This window comes from Larimichthys crocea, chromosome I (genome assembly GCF_000972845.2).
Source record: "Larimichthys crocea isolate SSNF chromosome I, L_crocea_2.0, whole genome shotgun sequence".
In the NCBI taxonomy this organism is placed as follows: Eukaryota; Metazoa; Chordata; class Actinopteri; family Sciaenidae; genus Larimichthys; species Larimichthys crocea.
In genome coordinates, this window is record NC_040011.1 from 37,439,547 (window position 1) to 37,462,497 (window position 22,951).

Genomic DNA, 22,951 nt, shown 5'->3' on the forward strand with positions numbered 1-22,951 from the left:
GTGCACTGATGTTATTTTACCCCATAGATACATATATTAACTAATCCCATTTTGAGGATTAAAGACATTCTTTCAAAGACTTCTTCACCTCTGCTGTACAAGGTGCCGGGCTTGTAGCAACAAGGACATCTTGTGCACTGATATTATGTGATAATAATCCATGTGATATATTGTCATCACCTGCTGGTTAATATGTACCGCTGTTTCCTTGGGGATCAGGAATGGTTGTCATGCTCAGGGTTGAAGACATCATGAAATCACACCACAGCCTGCACTTTAATAAGTCTTTATTGTTTCCATCGCATTACCCATCACTCATCATTTGACGCAATTACCGTTGCGTTTATTTCAGGGTATGCCAAGTGCACTTTTAACTATTTTTCAGTTTTTAGGGTTTGTGTGTTTATTTCTAATAGGAGACATTATAAAACACATCTGTTAAACTCCCACAGAGTTCAAAACAAGAGGGGTCTATTTTTCTTTCCGCGTCTTTTTCCTTTTTCTCAGACGGCAGCAGCTTTCACAATTGAATTTAAATGCCATGCTTTTAGCGCCAGGGTTGTTTGATTATCTACAAACAGGGAGCTGTGCTGGATTCCATTCCTTTCATCATGCTTTAACCAGTGTGAGCTGGCTCCCCAGTCGTATTTTATGAGAGGTGATTTTAGTGCCTCTCTTTATGCAGATGATTTTGGCTGCCTCTCCCTAGTCTAGTCTTCAAGAGGTGGATATTGGTTTTGACAGGAGTGCTAACCCTGCTACCTTAGCTCTCACCAGGCTGTCTTCCTGACTGCTTCACCGGGCTGGATATTCTGGGCCATATGCTAATGCGAATTACGCTTACTGAAAGGGAGGGTGCCGGATGCATCTACAGGTGTTTTCAGAATTAGACTCAGTGACAGGAATATTACACTAGGCTGAAAACCTCATTGACCCTTCACACTCCCACAGGGATGAGAGTGGCTTTATATACTGCCACTGAGCCATACGTGCTCTTTATATGCAGTAATACTCCCAGTTAATATCCACACCGGATGACAGGGGGTCCACATGTGCAGTGTATTCATCCAAATATGGATTACAGGTTGGCAAAGAGCCTCTATATGAGATCATGTGCTGTCATTTACTGGATTTTTTCCCCTTCTACTGATAAGTATTCATGCGTCCATCGCCTACTGAAGCCACTGAATGTGTGCACATTCACAATGCAGGGCTTACTTCTATTTCATATAGCCTCTGATAAGCTCCTTCACTGATGGTGGGACATCATTTTAGTGATAATGAGCAGTGTTACTGTGGTATTTCTGGTCCTGGTTCAGCTCTGACAATGCCTTAGCACACACAAAGCCACATATACAAACTATGACAGTTCATGGGTACTACTGCAGATCTCTATGCTATAATGACAGAATTTAAGCTTCAAACAGCGTTGTCGAAAGAGTCACAGCATTCGTGCAGGAGGGTGATCATGTTTCTGTGTTGATATCAAAGCTTGAACTCTGCAGTCAGTCGTACGGCGACTGATAATCATGTCTCTCTCTTTCGCTCTCCCTCTTTCCTGTTTCACTAACTAAGTAGAGGGCTTTGCATGATTGCCTGGATGAGTGTTTCCCCTCAACGCTGCATTGCTATTGTCCACTTGTCCCTCCTTCATCTGTGTAATTGTATGCATGAAGTTTCAACTGTAAATCCCAGCTGTTGGCAGGTTGTCTGCTCCTGCAGTGTCTGTATTCTGGTAAGCCATTGGCTGAAGGCTATTGGTTTTTCTTAAGCTGGCAAACATCATGAAAGATAACACAAAGGGGAGCTAGGTAGGTCGGGATTTTTTTTCTCCTGCTTATCCAGTCGAATAGATTGGAGGAAAAAAAACAGCATTTGTCTCTCCTCTCTCCCCGCTGAAACAGATAGAGTAGCTGTGTGGAATAAAGGAGATGCTTCTCTCTCTATCACACTCCATCAGCATTATTTACCAGACCTGCCAGTTGCTTTGTACAGCACCTCTCCCTGCCAAGTAGGCGACTGGCATACGACCAGGGGCTAGTGACAACAGGCTACAGTGGAAAGCAAGGAGAGCTGTGTGGACGAGCCAAGTCTATTCATTCCCCTAGGCCGCTGAGTGAAGCACAGAACTCTATCTGCTCTCACTGAGGAGAACACAACACTTTATGCATTTTTTTATATCATACACTGTGTGATATGATCATAAAGGCGGTTTATCTTTTTGAATCAGAGTAGAAATGCCTCAAAGTGCAGCGGTGTTGTAACATTAATAGGTCTATAATGGCTGTGAATAACCATATTTGTTAACCCTGAACTCAAGTTAAAAGGGTTAGAATAACCGCGAGGCTTTGAGTGTCTTACACGTACAGCATGTACTGTACTGAAGGTGAATCACACGTGCCGGAGAGGCTGTAATAAATGCATGTTTCGTTTGTCATCCCCAGCCACACTCCCATCAGCCCTCCTCACAGAACCTATGGAAACATCAGCACTCAGGGCTTGGAAACAGAAAAGTGATTTTTTTTTTTCTCCACTGTGTGTCACAGATGGTGGGAAAGCCTTTGTAATGCTAATATAATATCACACTGTGTCGGCCTAGCACTGCAGTTCGCTCTGTGTGCCAAGCAGCCTGGCTGTGGAGTGATTTACCAGTATGGAGAGAAAAAGACCTCCCTCGGTTTACACTGAAAGGCTGCGTGTTGGCGGGTCCTGCCGCTCGGCCTGCTGCGACCGGGCCCGCCTTTACTTTATTGATTCCGTGGTCCGTCCAGGCCTGTGTACTGTTAATTAACTCTGTCTTCAAGTGTTTGTCACATTGTGTGTGCTTATTAAAAAGGATATTACTAAGAGGGACTAGGCATTAAAAACAGCAGGAAGGATATAGTAAGTGATTTTCAGAAACCAAGGCAAAGGATATGCATATTGAGGCCAGTTACTTTAGACAAAAAAAACTGCACAGCACATCGTAACATAAATGCACAAATGCTCTAACATTAAATAAGATTTATTTTCCCTATAATAGGCTGCCGTTTTCAGGAAAAAGGCACCTCACTATCTGAAATTGTTACTACCAATGTTATGCCACCTCCCAACAAACGGGCCAATAGCAGGCCACTCTCTCCAGTGTTAACCAATGACTTTGTGCCTCTTTCTGTGGCAGCGAGTCAGCTGCCAGAGAGGAGGAGATAGGGACATTGATGTCTTTCTCTCGCTGCGCCACGTCACATTGTTGTCTATTCGATTTCCAGCCCTCATCCTTGGTATTTGAATCACAAGGGGGAGCGTTTCATATCCTTGCTGGGAGAAGAAGGGTGATCTTGTCTATCTGAAAGAGCACGCTGGATTAAGGGGGTTATTTCCCCAGAGGGGGGGATATGAGAGTGAGTGTCACTCAGACAGCACTCACTCTCACACTGCTTCTGCCTCTGCATGTTGCCAGGGAGCCCCAGCTTTGACTTCTTCCACCTCTCCTTCCTTTCCTCTCTTTCATCATGTAATCCTTGGCTTTTTGCTTATTCTCACCCTCTCTTCTTCCTCCGTCTCACAAGCATCCTCTTACTGGTTGTCGCTACCTTCTCGTCATGCTACCTTCCTCCTTCCCTTGCTGGTTCAGTGCTGCCCTACAGGGAATGGAGAATGGCGTAGTTCGGAGGATGGTTGTTATTCCAATCACACCTCCGATGCAGCGAGGGTCCAGTAAAGTACAGAATAATTGGCAGGTTCCACCAGCTACAGACAGGCCTTCTATTCTAGTGTGTGTGTGTGAATGTGTGTGTGTGTGTGTGTAGCTGTGATGAGAGGTGGTTGCTGAACATGCAGCATTCAGAGGTCATTTCATTAATTACTAGCTCTTGTGTTACGTACGTGTTCTCACATTCTGTTTGTAAGTCTGTGTAGTGATGACATGTACGTGCTGACAAAAGAGCTCGCTGTTGACAGAAAAAGAAAATATCAACCCGAATGACCTGATGTGAAAATTAAACCCACATTCTCACGGTTTCGTTTAAAAAAAAACAGCCAATAACATACTGGGCAGTTAAAACTTGGCTGCAGTTTTTTGTCTGTTAGTTATCTCACTCAATATTTAGCCCACCTCTGCGTCATAACTCATTTATAGTATTTGTGTCTGTGTTGCAAATGTGATTCAGTTTTTTTCTGACAGTGGCGTAATGGTGCAAGTAGGCCAGCTGCTTGGTAAACACACACACCCAATTAACTGAGGGTCATCCTGGGTCATGGGGTGGAGGTCATAGGTCACATGCGTTCACCCCCCCCTGCCTCCTGAGAATCACTGTTTGATAGTACTCTGAGGGTGACCATTGATACACATCAATGGAGCCAAGCAGGGCAGCTAATAAAGCATGTGGGGTATAGGACCTGGGGACAAGCGTCAGGGAAAATAAACCAGTGCTATCTGCTGGCAAACACATTGACCCACGGACTTAATGGAACATGTCTCCCATAGGTGCACTGCTCTATTGATTAGCCATTGATGGCAGTAGCCAACACTGATGTTGAGTGTGATTTTACACCAACTCCGTGTTAGGCAGACCTGAATTAAAATGGGTACAGTGTAAATGTGTCACTACATGTGCTGTTTCTTTTTTTTTCTCAGCTGTGATTGGCTACCATGGAGGCCAGCAACCATAGTGACCATCATCACTTCTTGTTCTGATGACCTTTTTCTGTGATCCAGCCTCACCTTTAAGGGCTCCTCATTATAAGAAGCCCTCTAACAGTACAGCTATACAGTAATACAGAAAGTGTCTGACATATACAAACAGGTACACACACACACACACACACACACACACACAGATCAGTAAGCTTCTGTGCGATTAGATCTGTCTAATACACGACCAGAGCCAATTGCCAGCACATGTTCATTAACAGTGAGCAACACACATACACAGACATATGTTCACTTGTGAAGAAAAGAAAGCCGGTGGCACTGAACATTGCGTAAATGTCAATTATTCTGCAGCTTATGTGAGAGAGGTGGAATAAAGTGGCGGTAATAAAAAATATTGATCACTTCAACCCATAATGTGTCTGACAGGCATTGTTGTAGCAGAAACAGGCATTGACTGAGTGCCTTTGCAGGCATGTAAACCTGCAGGACATTATGTCACTGTATTAGCACTGATCACTGCGGTGTAATGGCCCTCAATCCCCCCGGCCTGATTTAGATTCAGCAAAGCAAATGAAGCGTAGCTCTAATAAATGCACCTGTTAGAAATATGATAATTGCATCTCTGATGGCTGACCTTTTTTCGCTGTTGCAGTAAAGATTATTCGATGCATGCCATGCAAATATGTGTTTGTACGCGTGTCTGGCTTTGTGTGTCTCGTGAGTTTAAAGGGTTGGTCATGATTGGTAGCTTTGGCTCTGTGTTACTGGGTGGTACATGCGTCTGTATATAGCAGCAGTTAGTCGTACATCAGCATCTTTTTACTGAGTGGGGGCACTGTGTATGTAATGAGCATGTATGTGGATGTGTGTGTGTGTGTGTGAGCTTGTATGCAGAGCCTCATTAAATACGCAATTGTTTCATAAGACTGACCGTCCAAGAGCAGTGGGGGGACCAAACATAGATTTGCTCAAATGAGCAAATTAATCTGTAATGTATAAGTTTATGGTGTGTTAACATGTGTGTGTGTTTGCAAGTAATTTAGCTTGATATACTTCATCCATTCTTCCTCTTTACGTGTGTGTGTGTGTGTGTGTGTGTGTGTGTGTGTGTGTGTGTTTGATCGTCATCACATTAACCAGGAACTGGCGTGCACTTTCATGTACCATAAGTAGATTGCTGTACATGGGAGAAAGGTATATCCATATGTTAGCAAGGATGCCATTGCTTCTGTCTCATTAGCACAAGTGCTGAGGCCTTGAGCTGCCTCTTGTGGTCCAGTGGGACAGCTGATGAGGTCTGACTATGTGACCTTTAACAACCTAATCAACTTTTAACACCTCGCCTACTGCTTGCCCTATTGCCATTCTCCTCTCTGTCATTCACAGATGGGCCCCCGTCCCCATGTAGACTCCATCACTTTTGTTTTATGCAGGAGTCTTGTTTCTTACTGAGTATCTGTACATGTATGGCAGCATTGTAAACACACGCAGAAACATTCTCAGTAAGCATGCAGCGATGTATTGTAATTGTCTGTCTCTCTCTACGCTCTTGACCTTCCCTCTGCCTATTTCTCCCCTCTCCTTATCTCTCTCGGTCCCCTTCAGGTTGCACGAAGGATAAACACAGAAACAGACGTAGTGAGCTAACTCTAAGTCTCTTAATGCATTGATCACGAAAACTAAATAAAACAAGTTCCTATTCTCTTCATATCATCGTCATGTTTGTCTCCTTCTATTTAATATTCCACATACGCATCCCTGAATCAGAGGATTAACCTGTGATGGTTTTCCTCCATTAAATAACAATGATTGACACAATACACTTCTATAATACACTTGGAGAATGCGGTGCAATCTAATGCAATAGTTACTGTAAGTACTGCCCTTATGAAGACAAAGTGCCAAACAGCTTGCAATGTAATGCAATACAACACAGTTTGACAACAAGTTGTTAATGTTGGTGTATTTTGTCCAGGGTGGTTACAATAAAATAAATGGTACTTACTTGGAGCCATTGACATGTAAAGATATACAAAACGCTACCAAAAAAAAAAGAAGCCAAAACATCCTTGAGCGGGATGCTACCATCTTGCACTGGTGACATCATTTGGAGTCTGCGCAGGAGTGATCAGGATTTTAGCTGCGGTGTGAGCGGGACTCAGCTGTGAATCACACTTTCTATAGCATCAAATCTATATCTTTAATATATATCTATTATCTTAATTTAAGCCAAACTTGAAAAATGAACACTTGAACATACATCAGTGTGATAAGAACTACCTAAAATCTGTTTTATGTGTAGTAGATTTTAAGTTTGGCCTATGTCTCATCTGGTCATATTTGTACTGCAGCCAGCCACCAAGGGGCGGTCAAGATCTCTTGACGTTGCTTTTGAGGAGCTGTCATGTCATCCATCTTTATATATGGTTAGTGCTTGGAGCTTTTAATCATGGATGTATAAAGAGAACAGGATACAGCATTGTGCGGGTGCGTTATATGTTAGAGCGGGGATCAGTTCCTTTTATATTTGAGAGCTGCTCAGTGGTGCATGAAGCCAAAATAGTTTGATTTCTGGGCATAAAACTACCCAGATGTTCCGCATATCCTACTGCATTGTGTGGCCCATAGGGTAAACGCTTCCACCAGCCCAACTGCTAACTTCCAGTTTAGTCTTCTGCTAACTCGAATGGGGATAAAATGATTTAATCAAGCGGCTCTTCTCCTTCCAAATGTTATTGGACCAAATGGATCAGATTTTGATAGTGAAACAAGTCATTCCATGAGGTTATGACGTTCAAAAAAATGTATCCTCTGTTTTACAACCTCTTCTTTCTCATTGTAAGTGTATGCATAAAACTCTTTTTGGGTCAATGTCAATCACATGATGGATGCCATTGCTGTCACTCAACAGTTTGGCCACTGTGACAAATTGGCTTCAAAGCCTTGCACTTCATGTCATATGGACTGGTCCACCTTTCTTCTTCTTTCAATATCTCGTGGCCTTCCTCTGGATAGACTTGCTCTGGTTTAGTTGTTATCACGTGACCAAAGTATATAATTTCAAAAGATGTCTTTAAACAAATGACTCAACAGAATTATCGGAAATTTTGCTGTTAGAACAAGACTGAAATTACAGTACATGCTGTATTTAGGAACGGTATTTGCATTGATGATTTATTGAGAAGACATTTGTCAGTTCATGACCAACACATTGACCATAAAAAGGGAGTGTAATTATCTGATAAGTAACAGAACATTTAAGCAAATAATAGCTAAAAGATAAGTGAGTCCACTTATGTCTGAAGCCACATACTGAGCTGAGATCCTGCCAGAGTGTCAGTCATACCGTGTCTAAGCAGAACTATGATCTCATTAGGAACAAAATTTTAACTGACTGTACAGTCTCCTGAGAAAAAGTTGGATTGTATGCATTAAGAAGCTCGCACCTTTACTCTGAGGCCTTTGAAGTTACAGTGATTACAATTGTCCTGATGTAGCTCTGCAGGTTGTACTGCGCCGATAAAGATCCAACTCTATAATCCTGATTCATAGTGAATCTCTACCTATCAGATGCTTCGTGGGCTCTTCAGCAGCCTGTGATTGACGATGATTATCTCAAGCGGATACAATATCTCTGCCATCGCCGTGGCCATGTCAGGGATTTTAGGTGAGTGTGTTTGATCAAATACAACACTGAACAGCTGACAGAAAAGACACACAGTAGCAAAAGCATACGTAGAAGGCAATGGTGAATTAAGATATACAGATAAGAAATGTTTCTCTCTCTCGCTGTGTGTCAGAGATGAAATTATTGTCTTCAGCTGCCGCACAAATATTACCCGAGAAGCAATCTTCATGTCAACCAATCAGAGCTTTGTGTTGAGAGGTGGTTCAAACTAAAATATAGACACCTATAGTAAGTATCTATTATAGTCCAGACACACAAATAGAATTATTATTAAATGTAAATGAGAATTATCAACCTCATTGTTTTGGTGTCATGGCCTGCAAACACCACCCATTAGAGACTAACTGGTAAACATAGTGGTGTGTTTGGCAACTTAAGAGCCAGAAATTTCCCCCAGGATTTGGTGGAGACCTAAACAGGGCTAAAAATAGAGTGAATACTGGACTTAATTTGTCAGATGGCAAATGTTGACTTTTGGTTTTGCACAGGACACAAACCCTGGTCCCCTGGGTGAAAGTCCTGTGTTTGACCCATCCATCAATCCACCCCATCCTTCTCCATATGTGCACTTTTTTCCTCTTCATACTGCTCCAGTCACGATTACTATGGCCACTAGAGGATAGACTGTTTTTGCATGTCTGCTGCATGTGTAAATTGGCGGCTGTTCACCATATCGACTTTATACGGTGGTCGCCATGCTGCCCACAAATAGCCAAACAGAATCACTTATTACAGGTTTGTGTTCTTGTTTTGTGTGAAGGATTTTGTGTGTGATATACAGTATATTCGGCCATATCATCCATCTCTAATTACAAAGACTGACAGTTCACTCGTTCTTTGCACTCATGCAGGCACAGAACATATGATCGTGTTGGCGGTCTGCTTGTCGGCTGTTATCTGTGCGTCATGTTCGAGTGAAACATTTAATAGACGTGAGGTGATGCAAAGTGTTTGATCCGTCAGTGCTGCGTCTCTGAGGTTAGCTTGGTCTGTTGGTGTCTCTCAGAATAAGAGAGCTCTGACATATCAGTCGTGAGGAGGCCGGTTGACCTTCGACAGAACAATGCTCATGTTTGTGAGGGGGAAACAGAACGAGAAAGAGGTGGTGGGAGAACCGGAGAATTACTGCTTCTGCTGCCACATTGAAGGAACTGACACAACACAGACAATAGTAGGAACACGAGCAATTCACCTATCAGTTAACAAACAGAATGTCAAAAATTAGTTAATGACAAAGGTAGAGAAAGGATTAGGCTTAGTGGACAGCACCCTTCAGATATCAAGACGGGAAGGGCCTGACTGTGTGGAGCTGTGTGCTGCTCTTCGATCTTACATCTGCAGCTTGTCTATGAGAATATATGCCCTCTTCACAACAGTAAGAGGTTAAATTAACGTACTTAACATAAAGGAGAGTCTCTACTTCTAGTTTAAAATAGCACAGCTTCACACTGAAGTTCTGAGTGATTGTTTTCTTCTCAGATTTAGAAAGTTCATACCTGCTAATATGTGTCTGAATGTGCCTGCATTGCATTTGTGTTTCTTTGTACTCCTTCCACGTATTGCTTCGAGCTTACGAGCTCAAGAGTATTACCACGAGTTGCGTGTAAGGCAGTTTACTCAGCCTGTCTGCAGCCAGCCACTGAACCTGCTCTGAAACTCTATACCTGTGCTGAAAAGAGGAGTCGCCATTTCAGTGCTGTCTGTTTGGATCAGTGTTCCCTGTGGCGCTATGCCCTCTTTGAGAGCTCCTCTGTTGGGGATCTATTCCCTGGCCCCTGACTCTTTGCCTCTGTTGACACAATGGGCCCTTTGTACCTGCATATACTTCTACTGTGGGACCTTGCTTCGTATTTTCAGCAATTATACAAAATCCCGCTCCAGCCATGCCTCTTGCTGCTGCTTCATTGGAGAGAAATGCAATTGAACCAAGGGAAATGCAGTGAAACGGGGACGCTGGAAGAGGCTTGTGAGAATTAGATTGTGGTGCTGATAAGTTCCATATAGGGCGAGTAAACATGTTCTTATCTTGTTATCCAGCTTGCACATTAACACATGGCGTGTGGAAGAGGTGGAGGAGGGTTTAAAAGGATAAATCAAATTCTAATCATTCTGCTTGGCTTTCCTCACTCTCTGCTCTTTGTCTCTATTTCTGTTTCTCATCGTGCAAAGAACACTGGCGCACACGCAAGAACAATGGAGGGGTCAGAAGTACGAGCCATTTTCCCGCACCTGCTGAATGCTCCAGAAATGAGTGCTCGGTGATTATGGGCCCTAATGTGTGGTGTTTAAAGAGCAGTTTCCTGCAGCAGAGTTAAATGATGGTGCCCTCTGTGAAGTATTAATGATGTGGATGGATGAATCAGGTCGGCACAAACCTGTTGACGGCTGCCGCGGTGCTCTCTTAAAGCTGCACCCAGACATCAGGCTTAACCGCTTGGCAAATTGGACATGCTTGTTGGCTGTAGCTCCAATTTATGTGCACTCTCTATTGCAGTTAGTCCATCTTCATTATTGAAATGGCCTCTCGTCAGGTCTTGACAGAGTGGTGGAGATGGTAAAGGGAGGAAATGGGGAGAATACAGGAGAATAATGTGGAAAATAAACACATTCAAGGCATTGGAGCTGGCTGGCAGGAGGGGTGTTGGGACTATTGTGAAATGCCTGTCTCTCTCTCTCTCTCTCTCTATCTCTCTCTCTCCTTCTCTCTCTTATGCTCTCTCTCTCCTCATGTGATTGTATGTGCAGCTTCTGCCAGCGGATGCTGATGCTGTGGATCCTCAGCCTTGGGGCTTTGTCTAACACACATACAATTGGGCATAAATACACACACGCACACACACACACACACACACACACATGCATCTCCCTTGCTGCACGTCCACAAGTAGCTCTAGGCACAGAGCTCTGGCAGGACCTCTGTAGCCTCACCAGCATCCCCAGCTGTGTGTTTTGTCACTGCCACTCTGGAGACACACAGTGGTGGCTACAGCCGATGTCTAATAGGGTGCTGCAGTGACTTCACTTTTTCTGAGTCGCTGGAATTGTTGCATTAGATAAGTCTGGGCTTAGCTCATCTGGGTCAGCCAGTTCAGGATGGGGTATCCATTTTCAATTCATGCTTTGTCAAAGGGGATGTTTTTATTGCCTGATGTAGAATTTCAATTTCTCAGTGTGCTGAGTTGATACAAGATGACCTCAAAAACATCTCTTAGCTCTGTAAATGCCATGTGCACTTAAGCCTCGGCTTTAGGAGTAATAGTGCTTCTCTGTGAGGAGAAGAACCAAATCTGGCTGTGGCTACCTACAGGGTCCTTGTACTTGCTGCACAGATGAGCAGATGTGATGGCTCATGAGATAATTACCCACTGGGCCGATGTGTATGCAACTGTAAGCTGAAGCAGGGGTTCCCTTCAGGTAACTCTCTCCTGCTCAGGTCAGTGAACAGCTAATGACATTTAGAAGCAATAGGATGAAAGAGATGGCAGTTGTTTGTAGTCAGCCGCACACTACCTTTGTCTTATTGTCTGCCGTCTGTCTTAATCTCCCAGCCACTGTTTTCTCACCACAAGGAGATCATGTTATTAGATCCCCTCCCTTGGCTCATTTGTCATCCTGCAGCACCACTCCTCCAGAGAAGGACTGCAGGAGCTGAAAAAAGAAAACAATATCAACAGGCAGGAGGCCACAACATCAAATGTTCATCATTTACCGGCCCAGAGTCTCTTGTATCATCATTATTCTTTCAGGAATTACACAAGGTTAACATGCTTTTTCTTCTCCGTGCCACCCCACCCAATTTTCAAGGGGCTGACAAACTTCAACCTCTCTTCTCTCTCCACCTTAACGTATTGCTTTGTATTACATTGTACCCAGCGCACTGCATCTCGCTACACGTACACTCAATCATCCCCGCCCCCAGTTTTACCATCACTCGCTACAGTAAAAAGTATTGTCAGTGTTCACAGTTTGCTGTCACCTCCTCAGTCACATCTCTTTAATCTGTCCTCTTTGAGTCGGGTTGGTTTTTCATGCTGCTGAGGCACACAGAAGGGAGGGAGTCAGCTAATTACAATAAACAAATATGCTCAGAGCCGCCTATGTAAGGTTCGCATAGGTTAACAACTCCGCTATAAATGTTAAATGAAGCTTAAAATAGGGTAGTATGGCATACAGTTGCCATAGTGATCTCAGCTGTGATTCGTTGTGTACTTTCTTGGTTGGTAAAGTTTAAATTAATCTTAGACACGAATCTGTGATACAAAGAAGAAATGAGTGATTGTTTAATGCCTCAAGGGCTTCTTTGATGTCTCTATATACCATGTTTCGAGCTCTTTCTATAATTAATGCAACTTTGCATTTGTCTGTCTTTGTTGTAATGAAATCTAATGTACTGCTCTTCATGTTATTCTGCATTGGACACATGACACGTCACCCTTTAACAAATCCTTCTGTACTCACATCCACTTTTTATTTCTCTGTGTCCTCTCTGTTTCTCTCTGGCTCTCTCTTTCAACAGGTGGGACAGTCAAAATGATGCGTAGGAGGTGAAGCCTTGAGCCGTATCGATGGATGTGCTAACAGACAGCAGTCTCACATTGATTGTGAAGACTTCAGAACCAGAGAATGCAAATGTAGTGGAGAACACAGGTGAAAACTATTTTCCTTTTTTTCTTATATTAGTGTCCTATAAATATAATATTCATTAAACAAAACTTCTTTTTAAATGAGAAATGCACATAAAAATGTAAATTTTGCCTTTTAATTCTTCGAACTCTGCTTTGAACATTTACAGATACTCGTTTGATGACCTAAGAGCAGAAATTTACATTTACCCTCGAATAATTAAGCAATTGTTAGAATACATGAAAGCTTAATGACAACAGTTTCTCTCACAACACCTTAAAACTTTGAAAAGATAATTAGTATTACAACAGACCATGGAAGTACCTTTCTCGCATTAGCTTTTTACCCTCGGATTTAAGCTCTCAGAGAAAATATGGAGAACGTGAAACACATCCTGTCTTTTTAAATGAAAAGTGGAAAAGAATGATTAAATTAAGCCTTTTAAGCTATTGTTAATCCTCTCTTTCAATGCTTCCACAACTCAGAAATATGACATCTACCTTTTCTCATGAAAAGGTGCAAATGTGAAAAAGGGTGCAGCCGGTAATTCTCTCACACTCATTCACATTCATTCAGTATAAGCAAAAAAAAAAGTGAGCTTACGTGTCAAATACCGTTTATTCGGATTTATTTGTGTATTTACTTTGTTTCAACCTTGTAAACTTTTGATATCAAAGTTAATTCAAGTTAATCCAGGTGCATCTGCAGTGCAGTTTTATTTTTACTGGGCTATAAGCCCCACTAATGCTACACATTTTCCAACACTCATTCAGCCACTACCTGCTGCCCCCTAAAGTTTACCTCTACCAAGCACCACTGATCCTAAGATGAGGTTTATCTTAGTGTTTCAGCTCTGGTCCGGCTCAGTGGGGACTGATGGTCCCCACTGTGCGAATCACAGAGATTATCCCTAGTGCTAGCCTGTTCCTTAGGAGGGGGAAAAAAAAAGGAAGAGAGAGAGACAGGATGGCAAACGAGAGCAGGAAAAAGAGCGACAGAGGAAAGGGTGAAAGCAGCTCCATTGAGCAGGAATAGGGCAGCTCTCTTGAGGAGGATGGCCATGAATCATACTGCAGTTACTCACCACTTATTATGAACATCCTGTACTGGCTGGATTGATTTCCCCCTACCATTCACAAAATGTCATATAGTGGAGATGGAGCAATAGGTAGCAAGCGGCTTCTGTGGCTGGCCTACCAGCTGGATGAGTGAACGCCCCGGGTGGCTGAGCTGCAGAACGGCTAGCTCTGCATTTTACGAATGTAAAAGCCCCCATATAACGCGGATAAGGAGCAGGGAAGTTGGAAGGGAAGGAGATAGCGAGCAGAAAGGGGAGGAAGAAGGGGATGGAAAGGGGGGAGGGAGTGAGGAGTGATTTCAAAAAGCCATTAAAAGGAAGAAAAGGCCATGTCAGCTGTTTTCATTTGCATTGTACTTCATATTGTGATATTTGAGCTATTTTATTCCCTCGGCCACATGGAAAGGATGTATGAGTTTGGTTCGTGTTAATATTAGTTACAGACAGCGGCCATATAGAAATATTCACATATGTTTATAAAGTGACTGTAAGTGAACAGAGACAAAGCATAGGTGTATGTGCATGTGTGGCCTTGTGTGCATGTGTGGCATCTGACACACTAATAGATGAGGCCACAGACGCCAACTCGTCTTTTTCTTCATGTCCATGACCATGTCCCTCGGCATGGACTCGTCTCCCCGCAGAGCCGCCTGGCACAGAGCAGCTTGGGCTTACCTCAGGTGGGTGAAGCCCTGAATCTCATAGCTGGAAAAATAGATACTCTGAGAGCCCAGAGCGATAACTGGTCTGGTCTGGTCTGGTCTAGTTTGGCGGTGGTCGGGCTGTCTAGCATGGCTGGGCTTGGCAGGGCTGGAGATCAGAAGATCACCACCTCCTGCCAGCAGCCGGGGTCCTTCCATATGCTCAGTGGTAAATGTCCATGCCAGCTTGTGTGAACTGTGTCACATCCAGCCTCAGTTTCTATTCAAGGAGGATTTCTCCTGATAACATAATTACAAAACTACAACTGCGTTAGGGTGAACTCCGAGTGTATGAAGCTTGTTTTTTATTAGTATAGGAGATTTCTGCAAGCCAGATATTGAATTCTGGCAGCAGTGAGTATTTTGGATGTTTATCTTGTTTACATTTGCCAGCTCAGATGCAGTAGTAACATTACGCTGTACTGTATCAGTGAATATGAGGCTGTTGGTCCCCCTTTGACCTCTAATGTCAAACTTGATTTGTCATTTACAGTCATCGCTGTGAGACCCCTGTGTGTGTATGTGTGTGTGAGCGTGTGTGTGTGTGTTTGTGTACCTGTCTGTCTGACTGATCTGTGGCACATTCTGAACAGCTGAAGAGCTAATGGTCCAGCTGGAGACAGATGGCCTCTCGATAACACTATACCCCCAAGCCAATACTCACACTCTATCACTCTCCCTCTCTCTCTCTCTCTCTCACACACACACATGCACACACTCTCTCTTGTCATCTATGCGCACACACGCATCAGAAAACCACATGCACACGCACATTAGATAGGATAGATTGTTAATCCATTGTAAACCCTGAGGAAACACATTTTTCAATATGAGTTTAATGTTTCACAGCAATTTTAAACAATCTTTTGGCAATATTAGGTGGCAGCTTAGGTTTCATGTGAGCACAGGGGGGATAAAGGAAGTTAATTTCTCCCCCTTTTTTTGTAATTTTGCTTCTTTGTGGGGCTAATGAAAGAGATAAGTAATCATTTCTTTATATTTGCCTTATCTAGGACTGCTGGAAAATTACTTGGTAGATTTTAAACACCGGCACTGTTTACATATAATTCTAAGTAAATCCAAAGAAATAATGTCTACGCCTCCTATGGTCCTCTGCTCTTTACTCTTGCCATAGTGTATACTGAAATATGGCTCAAAATTGGATACTGAAATTAAAATGCTTGTATAAAAGGATATCTGTCCTGACTCTCCACAGAGAACATGTGTCAGTAACATGCTTTTTCTCTGAGGTTATTCTGGCTCACAGATTGAAGGGAACTGATGGCAAACGCCTCGCTGTGATGCTTCTGCAGCCTCTGACAAGTTGCTGCTATAACAGTTTCCTGACTCCGAGAGTAAGAGAGAAGATGCATTATTTCTCTTGAGGGTATCTTCATTAAGGAAGACAGTAGCGCAGTTGTATGCTTTTAGTAGGCGTTGTGGTTTCTCCAATGTGTCTGCAGGCCGCAGACCCAGAGAGACCAGCTCTCACAAATTTCATTACCTCGTTAAATCACTCACATCATATCCATAGTCAAAGATTTACTCACCATCAATACAGCCGCGTTGAATACTGTTTGTTAAGCAGTCTTCCCCTTGAGCATTTCTCACTACCTCAATAATGATTAGGCACATCCAGTCTAAAATGGGGGATGTTGCTAGTTAACCTCAGTGAATACGTTAATTGCTGTGGTATGTTTTTCAATTTTATTTTTTTTTCTGGCACAATTTTAAAGAATTTGTGTAAAGCAGCAGCTTGGGATTGTAGAGGGAGGCAGGTGTGGATGATATTGGTTATACAGTCTCCAACATATGGGCCTGTCGTGTCCCATGTGTACGTACCTGCCTCCGCTGCTGTCATCTAATTATGCAGAGCAAACAAAGCTATCTGCCTGCTGCTACAAGCCCGTTTCTGTGGGTTCTGATTGTTGCTCATCAAATGGATGTCTTCAACTGATTAAGACATTGTCACAATCGACCTGTAGAAAATCACCAAAAACCTACTTTCAATTTTGTCATTACTGCTATTGTTGCTGCCAATCTGTGTAATTTGGTGATATCTCGTTACCTTAGAGCTACACATATGAAATGCTAAAGGGACCTGGAGGTAATGCAAGATGACTGCACTAATTAGATCTCCTATATTGCTTTTGGGTTGGTAAAGGAGGACATACAATACCATAGTATCATTGTTGTATATCATTACCTTAAAATAGGTGATTCCTGAGCAAACATTATTTTCAGTTAGCCAATTAGTATTATTATAGTGTGACCTTTCCTGCTCTCTGTCTATAATTAAAAGCTTTATTTAGCACAAAAGTTAAACCATTTACTCACTCATTAAAGAAATGTTTCATAGTTGCAGAAGTCAGTTCATTGATCACCAACTCCCACTTTGAGGACACTCAGAGTGGGAGTTAGTTTGAGTTTGAGTTAGAGTTTATGTTTTTTGAGAACTTGTAACTGTAAGCATATAATGAAATAGCTGATTTTACTCTATTAATAGGACAACTGTATTTTCAGCAGCAAAGTTAGTCACGTCATTTTCTGAACTCATCTGACACGTTTCAGTCGCTTCAAAATCGCTGCTTGACTGCTCCCATGAGTGGCCGTGGCTTCAGCACATTCAGCGGACACGCTCCACAGTCCAGGAGCTGAAAATGCTGCTCATTTTTACCCCATTTTAACACCTAATTTCATAAACATGTCAATAATTTTAATCATTCAAATTTGGCTGGGTGGTTAATAACACTTTCTTCTTTGGTCTGACAAACTCATGACACATATTCTTACTTTACATGGACTTTAACATTACTCGCCGTGTTTTTATGGCTGTATTACTTCTTGCATTGTCTCGACTTTTACATTTGAACATCAAGCATTAGTGGGTGAGAAGTTATCCTTACCCAGCCTGACATAGCTAATACCTCTTACTCAATCTGCTACTAAAATTGAATTATTAATGTTTAAGGCTGGCATCACAAAATGACATTTTAGGCTCTAGGGGGTTAATTGACACTAATTGCATTTCAGCAGCCCAGAAGAAATGTCATTGTAACTACAGAACAAAAACAATGTAATTTAAGTGGGAGCTGAAATCTTTTCTTTTTTTCCCCCCTGCAGGGGTATGTGAGCCGAGTGGTGATCTGAGTCTGTGCGGGCTCGTTGATGCTGCTCTCCCTCCATCCTCACCTCCTCCTGCCGCAGAGACTTCACAGCAGGCCTGCCCAACACACCAGAGGACCACACCTACATCACCATCCCTCCCTCTGTCCCTTGGCACTGATTCCTCTCTGGGTCTGACAGCGGCTCCCTGCCCTCCCTCAGATGATGGTCCAACTGTAGTCCCCCACATTCACCACGCTCCTGCTCCTACATCACTTCCCACCCCAGCTGTAAGCTCCTGGGGCTCAACAGGAGACACCCAGAAGACTTCCCTTCTGCTGCCTGTTGCCCTTCCTCTGTCAGCTACAATGATGGAGCCTGGCACTGTGTCTGCCCTGACAGAGGAGTGTCTTCTTCAGCCTACCCGTACCTGCCTCGGCTGTTTCATTGAGACTCGTGATGCTACTGACCCCAGAACCATCCAGAATCCACCCCATGACCCTAACACCAATCCTGACACAGAGACTGGGCTTAATGTAAGGATAGGAGACGTGAGCCGAGAGGACTTCTCTGACATCAACAACATCAGCATCCAGTGCCTGAGCCATGCGGGGGAGGCAGTGAGTCATTATGGAGAACAGCTCCTCTCTGACCAGTTACTTAGCTTTCCTCTGCCGAAAGCCCCAGGTGAGGGCAAGAGGGTGGATGGAAACAAAACAGCAGTGGACTGTGATGACCCAGAGGATGACGCAACAGCTAAGAACTTGTATGAGGGACTGTTACTGGACAAAGTGAGCGGAGAGGAGGTTCTGCTGGCTAATGCTGGGCAGGACTGGGGCTACTTTGAATCCTTCATCAGTGAGAGTAAGATGGAACTGCTGGACCTTTGTTCTAAGAATGAACTGTCAGTCAACCTCTTCTCTGAGGAAGATGTTGACAATCTATTTGATGATGAAGACGATGATTCAACTTTAAGCAGCGATGTCTGTTCGCTGAAGATTCGATACGAGTCTTTCCAGGACAACATGAGGGAAAAAACAAATGTGCTCCAGGAGGAGACACAGTTCAACTTCTTCCCTAGTGTCCTGGCCAACTGTGCCAAGAAAGAGGAAGGAGCAGGAGTCCTGAGGAGGAGCACTGAGGAGCTTCAGCCAAAAGCTGATGAGCTCATCCTGGAGACAGGACAGGAAGGAAAGGCCGGGGACTGCAGTGGTAGGAGCCCCCTTGATGGCTCCCATGGCTCACCCATGTCCACTCCCAAAGTCAGCTACCTAATGGACTTCAATTCCACAGAGGAGTCAGGCGAATTTAGCGATGACAGCTCCTGCACTGGCTCCTCCTCAGACACCCTGCAGGAGGGCAAGTTTAAGAAGGGCCACTCAAAGAGATTGCTCAGCCCCTCTAACCCTCTTAACTATGGTTTGCGGTCCAAGAGAAAGGTTCGATACAGTGATGATTACTTATATGACGTTGACTCGCTTGAGAGTGAGAAGAATGCAGAAAAAAAAGAGAAAGCTCCTTCTGGTCAAAAGGAGGAGGAGGATGTAGACTGGTGCCCCAAAAAACGTCGGAAATCCTGTCGTAAAGAGCCGCCAGTGGTCATCAAGTATATCATCATCAACAGGTTTAAAGGAGAGAGACTCATGTCAGTGAAACTGGGCAAGTTGGACCCTTTGGATTCTACTGTGAGCCTAAACACAGACACAGTAAGCAAATATGAGACACTGGCTCCTCTGAAGGATTTCTGGCAGGAGCGGCAAAGAGAGAGACAGGAACAGCTTAAGCTGGCTGCCAGAGATAAACAACAACGCGGTTTTCATCTAAACGGACGCCATCATCGCCCTTTTAATTCTAGTCATCCCAAAAGGAAATACAAGATTGCAAATAGGCTTAAGGTTCAGAGGATTCACACTGTGGAGCAATCAGCAACAGCACAGGGCTCCCCTCTCTCTGATCGGGGCCAGGGAGGTGTCACTAAAGAAGAGGCCACCCCTACAGTAGGGGGAATAATAGCAGCCCCAGGCCTCCCAGTGACATTAGACACAAACTCCATCATGCACACAGTCACGGCCAAGAGCCGCTCCCAGGAGAGGGAGGAGAGGGAGGGGAGGAGATTGGGAGGAAATAAAACAGTCAGGATAAGGAAATTCAAAAGCGAAGCCAGGCTGAGGAGCAAGAAAATGAAAGAGGCAGAAGGAGAGGAGGGGAGGAGCGTGACAAATGAAACGGATGCCTGTGTCGCTGCGGCACAGATTGAGGACCCTACTGCTGGGTTAGAAGAGGCAGGCATTAGCTCGACTACAGTCAAACCCCATTTCTCTGACAATGCCACCACCACTCACACATCTGAGGAGAAATTCCCCTTTGTTTCGTCCACCTGCTCTCCTGACAAAGCTCCCTCCTCAGAGGAGGTTGAGGCGGGTGTCCCTGTCATCCCGGGGGGCTACCTGCAGACCCTGTTAGATGCTACAGACTCCTCCAGTGGAGCAGCTATCTCTTATTTCCCCCAGCAGCCCTCTAGGCAGCAGTATCCTCTGGGGCTATCCCTAGAGGAGAAACAGTTTTCTTCTCTGCAGCTTGCTCAGAGCTGTGTCCTCTCTCCTCCCTCTGAGTCAGAACTCCAGCAGTCTCCTCAAAACTGCCCCAGCTTCCCCCAGATGTGGCACCCGCAGCTCTGTGCAAGTCACAGCCAGAGCTTTGGGCCCGAGACCCCCGAGACTCCCATCTTACCCAACAACTTCCCAGCTGCTGTGCCCCTGAATGACAGCCTGCCAGTGTCTAACTACAGCCAGCTGAGCCCCGAGGCTGACAGACTACTTTATGAGAAGAGTTACCTGACTGAGGCTGGGCTGCAGCCTGGGGCAGATCTGCAAGTGTGTCAGTCTGCCTGTGTGGAGGGCCAGGTGCAATACCAGAGAGGGTCCCTGTGCACAGACAATGGCAGGCTCATCAGCTATGACTCAGTGGGCTCTCTGTCAGCCTCCTCCAGCAATTACAGCTCCCTCAGCCTCAAGTCTTGTGAGCGAGAGGGTGAGGAGGAGGGCCGAGACAGCTTCTTAGCTCATTGCAGTCCTAAAGTGGTGATTCAGCAGAGTGTGGATGCCCTTACCCCACTCAGGGAGTCCTCAGACCTGCTGGACATCTCCAACTTCACCCCTGACAAGTTTAGACACTCATCACTGTCAGAGCTTTCCCCTCCTGAGACCCCCAACCTGTCCCCTCAGGTGGTGGGGCGTGATATGAAGATGGCAGGGAATGTTGGAGAATACCAGGATGTGAATGATATAACTATGGACTGCAATAGGGAGGTAAAGTGGAACTGTGACGTTATGCAGCAACAAGAGCACACAGCAAATACATACACAGTGGAAGACAGACAGTTTCCGCTGCACAACTTTAACAGTCAGGATGTGTTATGTTTAGATAAAAAGGAGCTGGGAGAATTTGACGAACAGACTGGTGAGATGCTGGCTGGTGCCAAAAGCATTAAGTCAAAGAGGAAAGGCAGTTGCAAACAAACAGCTGCGGGACAGAGCCCAAAGAAAGTCCGGGCTCCCAGAGCTCCTAAGTCAGAAAAAGTCAAGACGCCCAAACAGAACTCGCGTTCCACCAAAAAGATAAAGGCCATGTTGGAGGGTAAGGCAGCAAAGAACCAGGCAGGTGGTTGTGGCACAGGCCTGACTGACAGTAGTAGCACTGGGGACTGGTCTGGCACCGGCTGGTCAGAGAGCAACAGCCTGGTTGGGGACGACCAGAGAGAATTCGAGGAGCCGTCCAATATTCTGTCCAACATTGTATCAGGCATGGCTGAGGTCCAAAGGTTCATGATGGCCTCTATTGAGCCACTGTGGAATCCCATGTCTGAGGCCTGCATGCCCTCTGAGGCCAATAGTCTCAACCTAAAGACCCTCAAAATCTTGGCAGGCACAGAGGCTGACCTGAAGAAAAAAGGAGCTGTGCTAACAGGGGCTGGGAGAGGCAGAAAGGCAGGGGGCAAGGGAGGAAAAAACCAGGCCAAATTCAACCCCTCTCATCCTTTATTCCCTCAACTAGCTCTGGGCTGTAACATGTTTGATAAACCCAACTTTATTAACCCCGGGCCTGCACACAAAAAGCTGTACCGTCACAAGACCAGTGCAAAGTTTCCTCGGATTGAGACACTGAAGGGGAAGCGAGCTGAGAGAGACCCAAATAAGGACATAGCACTGATGACCTCTTTTGAGAAACTGAGGTAATATTTTGTTATCAGCTGCTGTTGCACCCCCTTCTCACTTTCCCCCACTACCTGCTCAGCCCTCCCTCCCAAGCATACCTACACTGACGCTATGCCAGAGCTGCATGAGTACTACGTTCCCCCTGACTACTCCCGCTTCCTTTTAACCCCCCACCCACCTGCCACCCCCCCCCCCCACCCTGAAGAGGAAATTAATATCTGCATGAAAAACTTCTTGTACTTTGCAAACTACCTATTGAGTGATTGTGTCGAGCTTGATTGAGATTTGAAACGACCATGGCTGCATTTTTCTTGCTTTTGTTGTTTCTGCTTTGTTTGTTCTTCTTCTAGTCGTTTTTGTTTTACTTTTGTCTGAAAAAAAGAATAAGCCTTGAAAACAGTTCTGTCGCCTTTTTGAGGAACTTTGTTTTTGTATTTTCTCAGCAGAACTAGCTCCCCTGAATTATGTATTTATCCCCCTTTTCCCCTAAAGATGTAGCTATATACACACAAATGCATTGAGTGACATCTACGCACCCCTCCTCCTCATCTGTTTTTGTATGCAGAACATGGATGTCCTGTTGTTGCTGTCCTTCATACACTGCCTGGCTCATTTCAAGAGGGAAACCTACGATTAATGAGCCCTATTTAAGCCCAAGACATCTTGAAAACACAAGATGGGACCATTTTGTATTGATAACATATCAGACGTTGTCTTTTTTTTCCCCTCAAAGTTGGAATGACTCCGCATATCCTTTTTTTCTTTTTCTTCTGGAGAGGAACTGGTTATCTAAATTTACATTTTTACACCTTGCAAATTCATAAAAGCTCCACCCTCAGAGTATTTTTGTCAATGTTGTTGTACAGGGACATGCAATATTTGCAAAAAAAAAGATGATTATAATCTTAA

General features: G+C 44.3%; 1 protein-coding gene across 1 annotated transcript in view; it reads left to right on the top strand.

The window, feature by feature from the left end:
- The window catches only part of nexmifb (neurite extension and migration factor b), a 45,602-nt gene extending 23,358 nt beyond the window's left edge, over window positions 1-22,244 (top strand). The window contains exons 2-3 of the mRNA XM_027284938.1: window positions 12,838-12,968; window positions 17,847-22,244. Coding sequence (XP_027140739.1) covers window positions 12,887-12,968; window positions 17,847-22,063 — 4,299 coding nt within the window. The 5' untranslated portion in view covers window positions 12,838-12,886 and the 3' untranslated portion in view covers window positions 22,064-22,244. The remainder of the gene's footprint in view (window positions 1-12,837; window positions 12,969-17,846) is intronic.
- The last annotated feature ends 707 nt before the right edge of the window (window positions 22,245-22,951 follow it).